Source organism: Fukomys damarensis, unplaced genomic scaffold, assembly GCF_012274545.1.
Source record: "Fukomys damarensis isolate Sample0158 unplaced genomic scaffold, DMR_v1.0_HiC HiC_scaffold_37, whole genome shotgun sequence".
Taxonomy (NCBI): domain Eukaryota; kingdom Metazoa; phylum Chordata; class Mammalia; order Rodentia; family Bathyergidae; genus Fukomys; species Fukomys damarensis.
Genome location: NW_022900949.1, coordinates 6,729,704 through 6,742,862, shown reverse-complemented (window position 1 = coordinate 6,742,862; position 13,159 = coordinate 6,729,704). Strand labels below are relative to the sequence as shown.

General features: G+C 53.6%; 1 protein-coding gene across 2 annotated transcripts in view; it reads left to right on the top strand.

Annotated features, from left to right (window-relative positions):
* Elavl3 (ELAV like RNA binding protein 3) overlaps positions 1–12,499 on the top strand; it is a 13,547-nt gene extending 1,048 nt beyond the window's left edge. Inside the window, exons 2-5 of one of the 2 annotated variants that reach the window (XM_019209126.2) lie at positions 8,837–9,053; positions 9,139–9,242; positions 11,928–12,081; positions 12,245–12,499. In XM_019209126.2, coding sequence (XP_019064671.1) covers positions 8,837–9,053; positions 9,139–9,242; positions 11,928–12,081; positions 12,245–12,474 — 705 coding nt within the window. In that variant the 3' untranslated portion in view covers positions 12,475–12,499. Of the gene's footprint in view, positions 1–8,833; positions 9,054–9,138; positions 9,243–11,927; positions 12,082–12,244 lie in introns of both variants that reach the window. The other variant, XM_019209125.2, reaches the window with a different exon arrangement.
* The last annotated feature ends 660 nt before the right edge of the window (positions 12,500–13,159 follow it).

Here is a 13,159-nt window from a genome sequence, read left to right as displayed (position 1 = left end):
CGCCCCTGCCGCGAGACTCAGCGCCCCGCGCCGCCGCGCGTCCTTTGTCTGGTCCCAGCGCCCGGGCCTCCCTTCTCGGTTCTCCCTGTCTCTCTGTCTCTGCGTGTGTCTCTGGACCGTGTGTCTTCCTGGAGCCCTGACTTCGAGTCGTGGCCGGCACAGTGGGTGTGGGGACGCTCAGGGCCCCCCCAAGTCTGGGCCTCTCTGGACCCTGGGTCCCGCCCACCTGGCACTGAAGAGCGAGGCCCCGGCTCCCCCTACTCCCCCTACGTGTGACCTCGAGCCGGCTTCTAACCCCTCCCGGCGGCGCTGCTCGCTCCCTGTGTACGGGAGCGTGGCCTCCTACGGACCCTCGGAACCCCCGGGACAGTCCAGCATCCCTAGGCCTCCCTTTATTTGTTCCCCGCTTTTGAGAAAGGGCAAAGTGATTCCCAAAGGGGAAAAGGGTGTGGTCAGAGGTCACACGAGGGCTTGAGGCCTTCCGGGGCCTGTGAACACCAATGCAGGGACACTGAGGCACCGACATCACGGGATAGGTGGCGAGGAAGTGGGGATTGGTGGAGACGGTGAGGGCCCAGCCTGGAAGGACAAGGACCCAGAGGTAGGAGGCTCCGCCGGCACCACGTGGTGGCTGGGCCTTCCTGGGCACGGCCAATCAATGCCCTATTGTCGCTGGCGCCCGGGGTCTGTCCCTGTGACTGGGCCCCGGGTGCGGCTGGGGGCAGAAAGGGTCAAGCGCAGGAGGGTGTAGAGCAATTGGTCTCAGGTTCCTTCACACCAAAGCCATGTGTCTGTCACAGGTACGTGCCTTGGTGCAAAACAGTTAGTGACAGGGGAAGGGACAAGGCGGGCAGTGAGGTGGAGAGAAACCAGAAGAGGCAAAACCTCAGAGCACAGTGGAAGAGCGAGAGAGGTGGGCTGGAAGGTTCCCTGGGTCCCTGGCAAGCCCGGCCTCCATCTTGGCCATGTCCTCCCTCCCAGCCTCCCCACTGCTCTGTTCTGGACCAGTCCCTTTGACGCCGTCCTCCCAGGACACGGCCCGCGGCCAGCTGGAGCAGGGAGGGTGTGGCCTGCACCAGTCTGATCCCCGACATAGGCTCAGCCAGCTCAGCCACTTAGGGCACAACGTGACCCTGACCCCTGCTAAGCTCTGGCACAGGTGCAATGGAGAAGGGGTGCTGGTGGGGTGAGTAGGCCGGGTGCAGTGGACTCCTGTAATCCCGTACTTGGGCAGGCTGAGGCAGGAGGATTGCAAGTTCAAACCCAGCCTGGATATTTAGTGACTTAGCAAGACCCTGTCTCAAAATAAAAAGGATTGAGAGTGTAACCTACTGGAAGGCCCTGGGTTCAATCTCCAGTACAGAAAAAAAAAAAAAGAACCAGAATCTGACCCATCCGATCCTATTTCCATCCAAACTGGAAGGGCCGGGGTCTGCAACTCATGACTCCATAAACTCTGGATTAGAAGTGAAATTCTGCCTTCCTCGCCTCCACTTCCTTTTGTCACCCTGAGTAAGTCCTAGGCCCTTCTGACTGTCCCTAAGTTTTTCCAAATCTGAGAAACCCGGCAGAAAGTCTCCACCTTCCCACTCGACTAAGGGAAGGTGAAGTCTCCGCACGTGCGCAGAGGCAGGGCGGTACCGCGGGCTGCTGGGTGGCCCCCCCCCCCCGCGGGCATGACTGCCAACTCATCCCGGATGAGAGCTCATCTGCACTCCCTGGTGCCTCTGGGCGGACTTCAGCGAAGGGACCAGGGACGGAGACCGGACCGGGGAGGAGCGTGGGGGCGGGGTACAGCCAGCAGCCCACACGTGTGGGCCTCAGTCAGGGTGTACTCAGTAGCCGGCATGCTGCTTCGCCTGTCATATGAGACCCTGTCGAGATAGATGATAGATAGATGTGTGTGTGTGTGTGTGTGTGTGTACTGACATAGAGCACTTGCCTAGCATGAGCAAGGTCCTGGGTTGGAAACCAGCATGGGGAAAAAAATATCACGCCTGAGGCATAGCAAACGCGAGTCACTCAACTGCTTTTCTATTACGACTTCTTCAAAGCAGAATTAGTTTCAAATGACTCACAGCTCTTACTATTTTTAATGTTATTGGCCTTTGGCTTTAGACAGTGGGTGCTGGGGTCCACAGCCTAGATTTCAGTCTCTGATCCACCCCTTCCATATTGTGTCACATGGTGTAGGTCCCTGTCCTTTCACAGACGGCTTCTTGTGTTTAGTGGAGAAAAGCCCCTCCGTGTGTTTTCCTCGTCCAGAGGAGTACTTGGAAGTTTCACGTGGAAAATTTTGTCTCGAAGGCTATATTTTTGTAGTGGTTGTAGTTGTTTTGAGGCAGGATCTCGCTAGGTGGCCCTAGCTGGCCTCGAACTCATGCTGATCCTCAGTTTCCCAAGAGCTGAGATTACAGGTATGCGCTGCATCGGCTGACTTTCGGCACAGTGGTAGTGTGGAGAGACCCGGATGCAGGTCTGTGACCTATCAGGAGCTGCTTTACAGCTGGCACTAGTAGCAGACACCACTAGTCACGTTCTTTCTGAGTCACTGTGTGTGACCCACGGCTTCATATGTGCCAGGCAAGCACTTTGTTGCCAGGCTACATCCCAGCCCTATGCCATCATTTTTATAAAAATAAATGCAGCCAGGTATGGTGGCATACACCTGTAATCCCAGCACTCAGGAGGCTGAGGCAGGAGGATCACCGCAAGTCTGAGGTCAGCCTGGGTTACATATCAAGACTTTGTCTCAAAAAAATAAACCAGTAAGAAAGAAAGAAAAAGGGCTGGGATGTAGCACACTGCTCACTGGGTTCAATTGACAACACCACAAAGAAGAAGAAGGGCCAGGTATTTAGCTCAGTGGTCCCGCTGCCTGCCTCTCAAATGCAAGGCCCTAGTTTGATCCCCGATACCAAAATAAGAAGGAGACGAAAGAGTAATGTTAAACAAGGGCAATAGTGGACATCTGCAGTCCTAGCTACTCATGAGGCTGAGGCAGGAGGATTTCTTGGCCCTGGGAGTTCCAAAGCTCTCCATTCACATCCCCCAGTGACTCTGAGCTTTGTTTCCTCATTTAAACAATGGAGAACATGCACAAGGTCTTTCAAGATTGTTGGGAGAGGGCCGGGGATTTAGCTCAGTGTTTCCTCTTCCTGCCTCACAAGCACAAGGTCCCAAGTTTAATCCCCAGGACCAAAAGAAAAAGAAAAAAGATTGTTGGGAGAATGAGTGAAACGTCTCGAGGCCCTTGCAACAGGGCCTGCACACAGTGGGTACTGAGGGCATAGCACCATCTCAGTCTCGGGTCTCCATAGCAGAGAGGAAGCAGGGACGGTGTTGGGACAAACCCACACCCACTTCCTGACTGTGCTTGTGGCAGACATTGCTAATGGATTCCAGAGCACTTCCCCACTGTCCCCACATGTGGCTTTGATTCCTTCCCGGGCCCCTGAGGAGGCCATACCTTGGAGTTTGCAGCAGACTAGAGCAGAGGCCCAGGAGCACCAAATGGTAGATCTGAGAACGCACAGATGGTAAACGTTAGCACTGGGCCTGTCCTGGCCGGCAGCAGAAGTTGGAAACATCACTCAGCATCAGGAGAACTCCTGGGCCTTGTCCTTGTCCACCTCTTTTGATTTTGGTTTTGGTTTTTTTGAAACAGGGTCTCACGACATAGTTCAGCAGGCCTTGAGCTCAGCCAGTCTTTCTGCCTCAGCCTGTGGGGTACTGGGATACAGGCATGGACCACGACCCCCAGCTTCTCCACCATTTATACGCTGAATGGTCAGTGGCAGACTCTCAACTGTCTCTTAACTTCCTTTTCCTCGTGTGTTAAGCATGGGGGTGGGGAGGGTCAGGAACCCTGTCCAGGGTTACGAAGAAGAAATGAAAATTTTTAGACAGGGATGGCGGTGCACGCCTGTCATTCCAGCACTCTGGGAGGCTGAGGCAGGAGGGTCACAAGTTCCACCTCAGCCCGAGCAATTTAGTGTGTGGAGGGTGTTCCTGCATGTACAGAGCCTTATGTCGTGGTGCCTGGCAGTCGTGTTGCTAGGCGGGGACAGCTGCGGCCCTGTGTCCTGATCAGGGACGGCTGAGGTAACGGCGCGATGCGACTGCTGGTGGTTCCCAGCTGATCGTGGCAGTCTTTTCTGGAGAAACTGAACTTGGTTTTGGAAACTCTTAATTCATTCCTCTAAAGATCTGATCAGTCAGTTTGAGGTGTTTTTTGTTGTTCATTTGCTTTGTCTGTCCTCTGTCCACGCCCCCATGGACTGAACCTGTGTGAGTTTTCAAGTGCAGCGATGCTGTTCACCAGCCAAGCCTTAGGAGACCGAGGAAAGCTGGCTGATTTACTTTCCTGGGCCCTGAGAGACAGTACCAATCCATCCCAGCACAGTTTCATTGTGGATCGGATGCAACTTTAAGATTCTTCTAGGGCCGGGGATTTAGTTCAGTGGTTCTGCTGCCTGCCTTGCAAGCACAAGGACCTGATTTCGACCCCCTGGTACAAAAAAAAAAAAAAAAGATTCTTCTGTGGCCCTTCAGATAGTGATTACCAATTGTTTGGTGTTTCTCTTTTGGGGGGTACTGGGGATCCAACTCAGGACCTTCCACTTGTGAGGCAGGTGGTGGCATCACTGAGCTAAATCCCCAGCCCACCAATTGTTTTGATTACCGTCCCACGGTAAAGCAGCCTTAAGAGGTTAAAGGGGCATGTTCAAGAACAGACACAGAGCTGTCAGAGATCTTACCAGTCTGGATGACTCATGTGCCACAGTGAGAGAATGGTCGTGTGGTCTTCATGTCTGGAGAGGTCTGCATTTAAATTCTAGTCCACCACCCGTGTGCTCTGTGACTTCAGCAAAATCCTCAACATCTCGGAGCCTGATTCCTCATCTGTCATGCAAAATTAACTTTTCCCTTTTGGAGTCTTTGTGTGAATTATATAACAAACAACAGAGCCTACTGAACACACGTGCAAAGAATACTAAACAGCCAGGCGTGGCAGCAAAAGCCTGTAATCCCAACATTTAGGCTGAGGCAAGAGGATTGCTGAGAGTTTGCAGCCAGTCTAGGCTACACAGTGAGTTCAAGGCCAACCTGAAACATAGAGCCAGACCCTGTCTCAAAAAAGCAGAGAGAGAGAGGTAGAGGGAGAATACAGTACAAAACCGGGCAGCGGGTACAGCTTAGCAGTAGAGCCCTTGCCTAGCATGAGGCCCTGGATCTGATCCCCAGCACTGAGAGACAAAGAAAACTGAAGAAATCCTCAGAGTTTTAGAACACAGGCTGAGTGTGCAGCTAGTGGTGACCACTTAGTTACCATGCGTGAGTGAGTCCCTGAGAGAAAAGACCAAGTCAAATCAAGCAGTCTATGTAAACAAGCCTGCAACAAGCAGGACCCAGCTGAGTTTGTCCTGCAACGGTTGGCTTAATTTTGGAACATGAAGTAACATAATTCATGGGATGAGTGTGTTAAAGCTAAAAAATTCATTTCAATAGGTATATTAACATTTTGTCCATAAAAACTTCCTTTAACAAATATCTCATGGGCCGGGGATTTAGCTCAGTGGTTTTGCAGCCTACCTCGCAAGCACAGGGACCTGAGTTAGATTCCTGGTACCAAAAAAAAGACAGCATAATAAGCAAGTAATCCACCACCGTGCTATACCCCAGCCTTAAACAAAATATCCTTGTTGGGCATGGTGGTGCATACCTGTAAACCCAGCACTTGGGAGGCTGAGACAGGAGGACTTTCCCAAGTCCCAGGCTACCTTGGGGTACCTACTTCAAGGCCAGCCTGTCTCTAAAATAGCCAAAAAAAAAAAATCTTAATCTGCTAAAGGCCACCTATAACAAACATCATAAACGTTTAGCTGTGAAATATTTAAAGCATTTCATTTTTCTTGTTTTAGATTTTTCTCACCTTTTATTTATTATTTGCTTTTTTCTCTCTTTTTTTAAAGCATTGGGAATGTGGACGCCACTATCCATCACACTGTAGCCACTCCCTAACCATGTCTGGTCACTAGGGCAAGAAAAATAAGAAACAGGTGTAGACAGGAGATGAAATAAAGCTGTCATTATTTGCAGGTGTCTTTTGTTATACCCCAAAGCCTCCAAAACCAGCTGGGCATGGTGGCACACACCTGTGATCCCAATGCTCAGGAGGCTGAGGCAGGAGGATCGCCACATGCCCAAGGCCAGCCTGGGCTATAAATAGTGAGTTCAAGGTCAATCTGAGTCAGATAGTGAAACCCTAAATAGGTGAAAGCCAAACAAACAAAAAATTCCCAAACCAAAAACAATAGCTCAAGGGAAGAATCATGAGAGTAACTATATAATGGAAAGATGCTGTATGAAGGGAAAGACACAGTAAGACATTTGGGGTTGGAATCACCTTGGGTTAGAGAAAGAAAATATCATGATTACGGAGGGGCTGAAGGACCACTCAAAGCTACTACAATTATTAAATGTGTTATTCTGAAGATGAAATTGTTCATTTTATTATTCTGAAAATGCACATTGGTTTTAGGCCTCTGTTTGGTTTGTTTTTTATCTTAATTTTGTTTTTGGTTTTTGGGACAGGGTCTTACTATATAGTCCAGGCTGGCCTTGAACTCATGGGAATCTTCCTGCCTCAGCCTCCCGAGTGCTGTAGTTACATGCATGCACCACCTCTCCTGGCTGTTTGGTTGTTGATGTATTTGCCTGTTTGTTTCAGACAAGGTCTTGCTACATAGTTCAAGCTGGCTTTGAACTCACTGTGTAGCCCAGGCTGTCCTGCCTCAGCCTCCCAAATGCTGCAGTTACAGGCATGCGTCACCACACCTGGCCTATTGCCTGCTTTTAAAGTTGTAACAAAATGCCTGAGTCTAAATACTTATAAAAAGGCTTATTTAGCTCAGGAAGCTGAGGCAGGCAGGAGGGTCACCATGAGTTTGAGGCCAGCCTAGGCTATACAGTGAGCTCAAGGCCAGCAAGGTCAGTTTTGGAAGCAGAAAGTTAAAAGATCAGGGCACATGTGTTTGGCCTCCGATTAGGGCTCTGTTGGCTCAGTGTAAATGTGATGGAGAAGCAGAGAGGGATAGCTGTGTGCCGAAGAGGACATGCGCTTAGGGCAGCCTCGAGACTAACCAGGGTCCCTTGAGAGCAGCCTTAATCCCTTCCAAGGGCAATGCCCCCAATGACCTAATTACCTTCCATGGTCCCGCCTCTTAAAGGTGCCACACTCCCTACCCTGAAGGCCAAGCTTCTATCCCATGAAACTTTGGGAGACTTGCAACTCCTAGCAAACTGTACTTTGTTTTTTATTTTTTTAAGCAAAACATTTATTGGTACATTTTAGGCATAGGTAATAATGACGCTCATCATAGGGAATCTGCACCTGCACATGGTACATCCTGCCTCTTCTTTTTTTTCCCCTTCCTCCCTCCCCTCAACCCCTCCACTCCCTGTACGGAAAAGCTTTGTTTACATTTTTTTGTTTTGTTTTGGGTTTGGGTTTTTTTTTTTTGTACCAGGGATTGAACTCAGGTCCTTGCGCTTACAAGGCAGGCCACCGAATCACTAAGCTAAATCCCTGGCCCTTGGCTTTGGTTTTTTGAGACAGGGTCTCCCTATGTAGTTAGACTGACCTGGAACTCACTATGTAGCTCAGGCTGGTCTCGAACTCACAGCGATCCTCCTGCCTCAGCCTCCTCCCAAGTGCTGGGATGACAGGCATGCGCCACCACACCCAGCTGTCTGTTTCCATTATGTTTCATTTTTACTTTCTTTTTCTTGTGCTTTCCTTCCTTTCTCCCTTCCCCCTCCCTTGTTCCCCTTCCTATTTAAACATTTCCTTCCCATTTCCCAATATCTATTATACATTTTAGTCCTTATTTCCACTTTTCAGTTTCTCACACCAGAGAAACAGTGCAGTATTTACACATGTGTTAGATTTATTTCACTTAAGAGTATGGTCTAGGGCCAGAGACGTAGCTCAGTGGCACACCACCTGCTTTGCAAGTGCAAGGTCCTGAGTTCAATCCCCAGTACCAAAAAAAAAAAAGAGAGAGAGAGAGTAATAGTCTCATTTAGCTAGAAATGTTCCATCCATCTTTACAGCAGAGTAGTACTCCATTATATAGAAAAATGACATCTTTATCCACTCGGTTGATGGGCATTTGGGCTGTTTCCAAGATTTAGCTATCACGGACTGTGCTGCTATAAACATGGGTGTGCATATAGCTCTGCAGTCTGATGCTTTTGATTCTTTTGGGAAGATACCAGGAAGGGAAACAGCTGGGTCACATGGAACCCCTAGTTTCAGTGTTCTGAGGAGTCTCCACACTGATCTCCACAGTGGTTACCCCAGTCTGCGCTCCACCAACAGTGAAGACGGCTTCCTTGTCCCCCACAGCCCTGCCAGCTGCAAATGGTATTTTGTATATGGAATTTCTTGCCGGCAAATAATGTCAGGGGGGTTGTTTTGTTTGCCTTTGCTGATAAGCAGGAGGAAATGAGAAGGAAACGTTGCTGGGCCAGGGATTTAGCTCCGTGGTTGCAAGGACCCCAGTTCCATGTCCGGTACCAAAAAAGAATAAAACATTGTTGCGGGGCGTGATGGTACGCACCTGCCATCCCAGCGTTAGGGAGGCCGAGGCAGGAGGATCGCTGTGAGCTCAAGGCCAGCCTGGGTTACATACCTTGTCTCACAAACATAAATTAGCATGGTTCGCGGCAGTGACGAAGCCCCGGGACATGGCTCCTCCGTGGACCAATCCGCTCTCCTCCCCTTTGAGGGACTGGGCAGTGAGCGGGTCCGACCTGTTGTCTCCAGCAGATACTGGGGGCCATGGAGTCTCAGGTGGGGGGGGGCCCGGCCGGCCCGGCCCTGCCCAACGGGCCGCTCCTGGGCACCAACGGAGCGACTGACGACAGCAAGACCAACCTCATCGTCAACTACCTGCCCCAGAACATGACCCAGGACGAGTTCAAGAGTCTGTTCGGCAGCATCGGGGACATCGAGTCCTGCAAGCTGGTTCGGGACAAGATCACAGGTGTGGCCTTTGGCGGGGGGCCCCGGGGACGGGGTGGCCCTGGGCCACGGGAGGGGCCGAACCCGCATCCTGATCTCGCACCCAGGGCAAAGCCTCGGCTACGGGTTTGTGAACTATTCCGATCCCAACGACGCAGACAAAGCCATAAACACCCTCAACGGCCTCAAACTGCAGACCAAGACCATCAAGGTGGGTGCAGCCCCGCGCCCCAGGTCCCAGCCTCGCCTTGGGCTCCTGGCTGCGGGGCATGGGGGTGGGGGGTGCGGGAGGCAGTTGCTTTGTTTCTCCAAACCTCAGTTTCCTGGCCTGTTAGTGGGGCTCACGGGAGCCCCAGCACCTCCGGAAGCTTGCGAAGCCATCCAGACCCCAGAGGTGGGACCGAGTGAGTGTGACCGGGTCTCGGGGGCCGCCCCCGGCCTGCCTTTGTCCAGCCCGTGGAGGTGGGGGCCCATCTGCCATCTGGAGCCTAATTAGGGTGTAGGATGTGGGGATTAGGGGCGCCCCTCCCCCACAGCTCCCCTCCCCGCAGCTGCAGCCGGGACCCTGAGAGCCTGGTTCCCTTGGGGGGTCACCATGGAAACCCCCTCTCCGGGTTTGCCTGGGGGGGATGTGAGCTCCGCCCCACAAATCTGCTGCAGGACTCAGAGGGAGGCCCCATGGGGGTGCCCATCTGGCCCCCGGTTTGCATAGGGACTGAGGTGAGGGACCTCTTCCTGTCACTGACTTGGGCCTGCTGTGCAGGAAAGAGGCTACGGCCTCCTTGGCCCTCTGCGGCCAGCTGGACCCCGGTGTGTGAGGGTGGGCACCAGTGACCACATACAAGTGTGCGCTCGTGTGTGTGCGTGTGTGACACTCCGAGCTGTGTTTAGGGACATGGCCGTTGTGTAACACAGCATCTATACAGCTGGCTTCTGTCCTGCTGCTCTGGCCAGCTGGGACAGGCGTGTGTCCCTGCAGTCTGGAGAAGCTGGTGTCTGAGGGAAGGTGACTGTGACACCCACACGGCTGGGACCTGGGGCCAGCGCGGTGTGTCTGGCTCCATGGGGTGTTTGTGCATCCACATGACGCTGTGTGGGTGTCTGCGCCCACAGGGTCAGAACGTGTGTGACCTGGGTGCTCTGTGGGTGACAGGTGTGTGTCCTTCTCAAGCGCCTCGTGCCCCAGGGGACCTGGGAGTGTCGTGGTGACACCCCTTGCTGGTGGCTGTGCTGCATGGTGGCACCCCGTGGGTCCCCGAGGCTGCGTCACGCGGTCGGGCCCTGCCGTGTCCTGGCAGATTCAGACCAGTGTTTTCCCTCACGTGTGTGCCAGGTGCCATCCTGGTGTGGGAGAAATTTGCCACTGCTGCCCCCAGGGAGCCCCTGTGTGGAGGGAGGAGAAAGGCCTGTGAAGACCTACTGTGTGCCTCAGGGGATCTCAGACCCTGAACCCCACCTTGGAGCTCAGGGCCCTCATTCCCTCATCCCTATATCTGACCCATCAAGCCAATCCTCAACGGGGCACAGCAGCTCTCTCCTGTAATCTCAGCTACCGGGAAGGCTGAGGCAGGAGGGTTGCAAGTTTAAGGTCTAGCAGTTTAGGGAGACCCTGTCTCAAAATTAAAAGAGCTGGGGATGTAGCTGAGTTTGAAGGCCCTGGGTCCAACCCCCAGTGCCACAAAAACAAAACCAAACGATATAAACATACTGGGGGCCAGCTGCTGTGTGTGTCTGTTTGTTCCTGGAGGACCCCAGGTGTGTAGTCGCATTAAGCAGAATCCAGCCCCACCCAGTCCACCCTGCTCGGTGTATTTATTTTGTTCTTAATTAGCTATTTCTGATGAAATAATACACCCTCACTATTCACGGCTCCAAACAACGCCAGGCTCAGCACCGACCTGACTACGGGGAGGTAGCGGGGAAGAGGAAGACCAGATGTGGCAGCAGTGCAGGGCGGGGCTCCTCCTGCCCCCACAGGTCCCAGCAGCGTTTGGGGGCAGAGCTCAGACTGAGTCTGAGGCCGTGCATGGGGTGGGGTCACATAATGCTGGCTGTCTCGTAAATGGACTTTTCTTTCCCCGATTCACAATACTCAGCACTGTTTGAGGGAATAAATGTTCGCGTCCAGCATTTTTTCAACAGCTGCAGCGTTTCAGGGTTGGGCTGGGCCCTGTGCAGCGACTGGAATCGAAGGATCACACTGCAGCGTGTAAATTCACAAGGGAAAGATGTGCTCTGAGAAAGTGAATTGAGATGGGACTGTGGGGTGGAGACAGGGGAGAGGTTTCAGCTGGGACCTGGAGAAGAAAAAGGAGAAAGAGTTCCAGGCAGAGAGAGCACAGCACATACCAGGCCCTGTGGCTGAATCAGAGCAAATGGGGGGAAAGCTGGGGAGAGATCAGGGCAGTTGGGACAGCTGATGGGCAGGATATGCAAGGCGTCGTGAGCTCCAAGAAGGACTTTAATACCAAGGAAGGTGGAAGCCATAGAAGGTTCTGTGCAGAGGCAGTGACTTTGCTTAGGTGTTCACAGGCGCCCTCTGGCTGCCATGGGGGGAACCAAGTGAGCATAGCAGCCAGGTTCCGTGGTGATGGCTGAGACAGGGTGGCTGTGAAGGACAGGTAGGTATCAGGGACACCCAGGGCTGGGGACCAAAGGATGAAGCTGTCGTGGCTTTTAGGGTTGGGGTTAGGGTTAGGATCCCTTGTCCTGTACCCATGGCCACGTCTCCTCCCGTGCCTTCCCTGCTCTGCTCCACTCATGGAATCAATGGAAGAGATATTATTGCTGGATGCAGTAGCCAACACCTGTAACCCCAGCTGCACGCAGGAGGCTGAGGCAGGAGGATTTCAAGTTGGAGCCCACCTCACCCCGTCCCTCTGCCCCCCTGGCCCAGGTGTCCTACGCCAGGCCCAGCTCTGCGTCCATCCGGGATGCTAACCTGTACGTCAGCGGGCTTCCCAAGACCATGAGCCAGAAAGAAATGGAACAGCTCTTCTCACAATACGGCCGCATCATCACCTCGCGCATCCTGGTGGACCAGGTCACAGGTCAGGCCATGGGGCGGGGAGGGTGGCACCAGCTGGGAGACCTGGGGGAGACGGGGTGGGTAGAGTCACGTGGGAAGGGCCCGGTCACGTGGGAAGGGCCCGGTCACGTGGGAAGCGTCCGCCGCTCGCTCTGATGGCCACGTCCACCCCCTACCCCCGGCAGGGGTCTCTAGGGGGGTGGGATTCATTCGCTTCGACAAGAGAATCGAGGCCGAGGAGGCCATCAAAGGACTGAACGGGCAGAAGCCGCTGGGTGCGGCCGAGCCCATCACCGTCAAGTTCGCCAACAACCCGAGCCAGAAGACCGGGCAGGCACTGCTCACCCACCTCTACCAGTCCTCAGCCCGGCGCTACGCGGGCCCCCTGCACCACCAGACACAGCGCTTCCGGTGAGCCCTCTGCGCCCCTAGGGCCCCACCCCAAGGCCCATACCTGCAGAGGCGGGCAGCAACTGTACTGGCCGTGACTCTTGGCTCTTATGGGGGCCACTGGGAATGGAACCCAGGGCCTTTGCAGAGTTACATCTCCAGCTCTTCTTGTATTTCTTATTTAGAGAGAGGGGTATCGCTGTGTCATTGAATTACCCAGCCTGGCAATGAACTTGTGACCCTCCTGCCTCAGCCTCCCAGAGTGCTGGGATGACAGGTGTGGGCCGCCCGGCCTAATACAACTGGCATTATTGGCTTTGAGAGTGTAGCTGACATTTGGCTGGAGTCCTAGTCTCTCTCCCTGTCGCTCAGGGGCGTGGCGTGTGTGCCTCAGTTTACTCACCTGTAGCAGCACCAGATATTTCCTGAGCCCTGACTTCGTGCCAGGCACAGCAACCCCAGGGGGAGCCGAGCTTGTATCATCCCCACCTTACGGAGGGTGAACCTCACAAAAGCACAGACGGATGTCACGGCTTAATTAGCAGAGGCAGGCTTGCGCCAGGGCCCTAGTGGAAATTCCCAGCCCCTCCGAGTTGGGGGGCAGTGGAGGTTCCCCAGACCCTAGCGCTCCGGGACAGTGGCTGTGGCTGTCACTGTCCCCTTTGTTAGGGCCGATTCCAACTCAGAGACACCAGCCCTGCCGGCCCCCG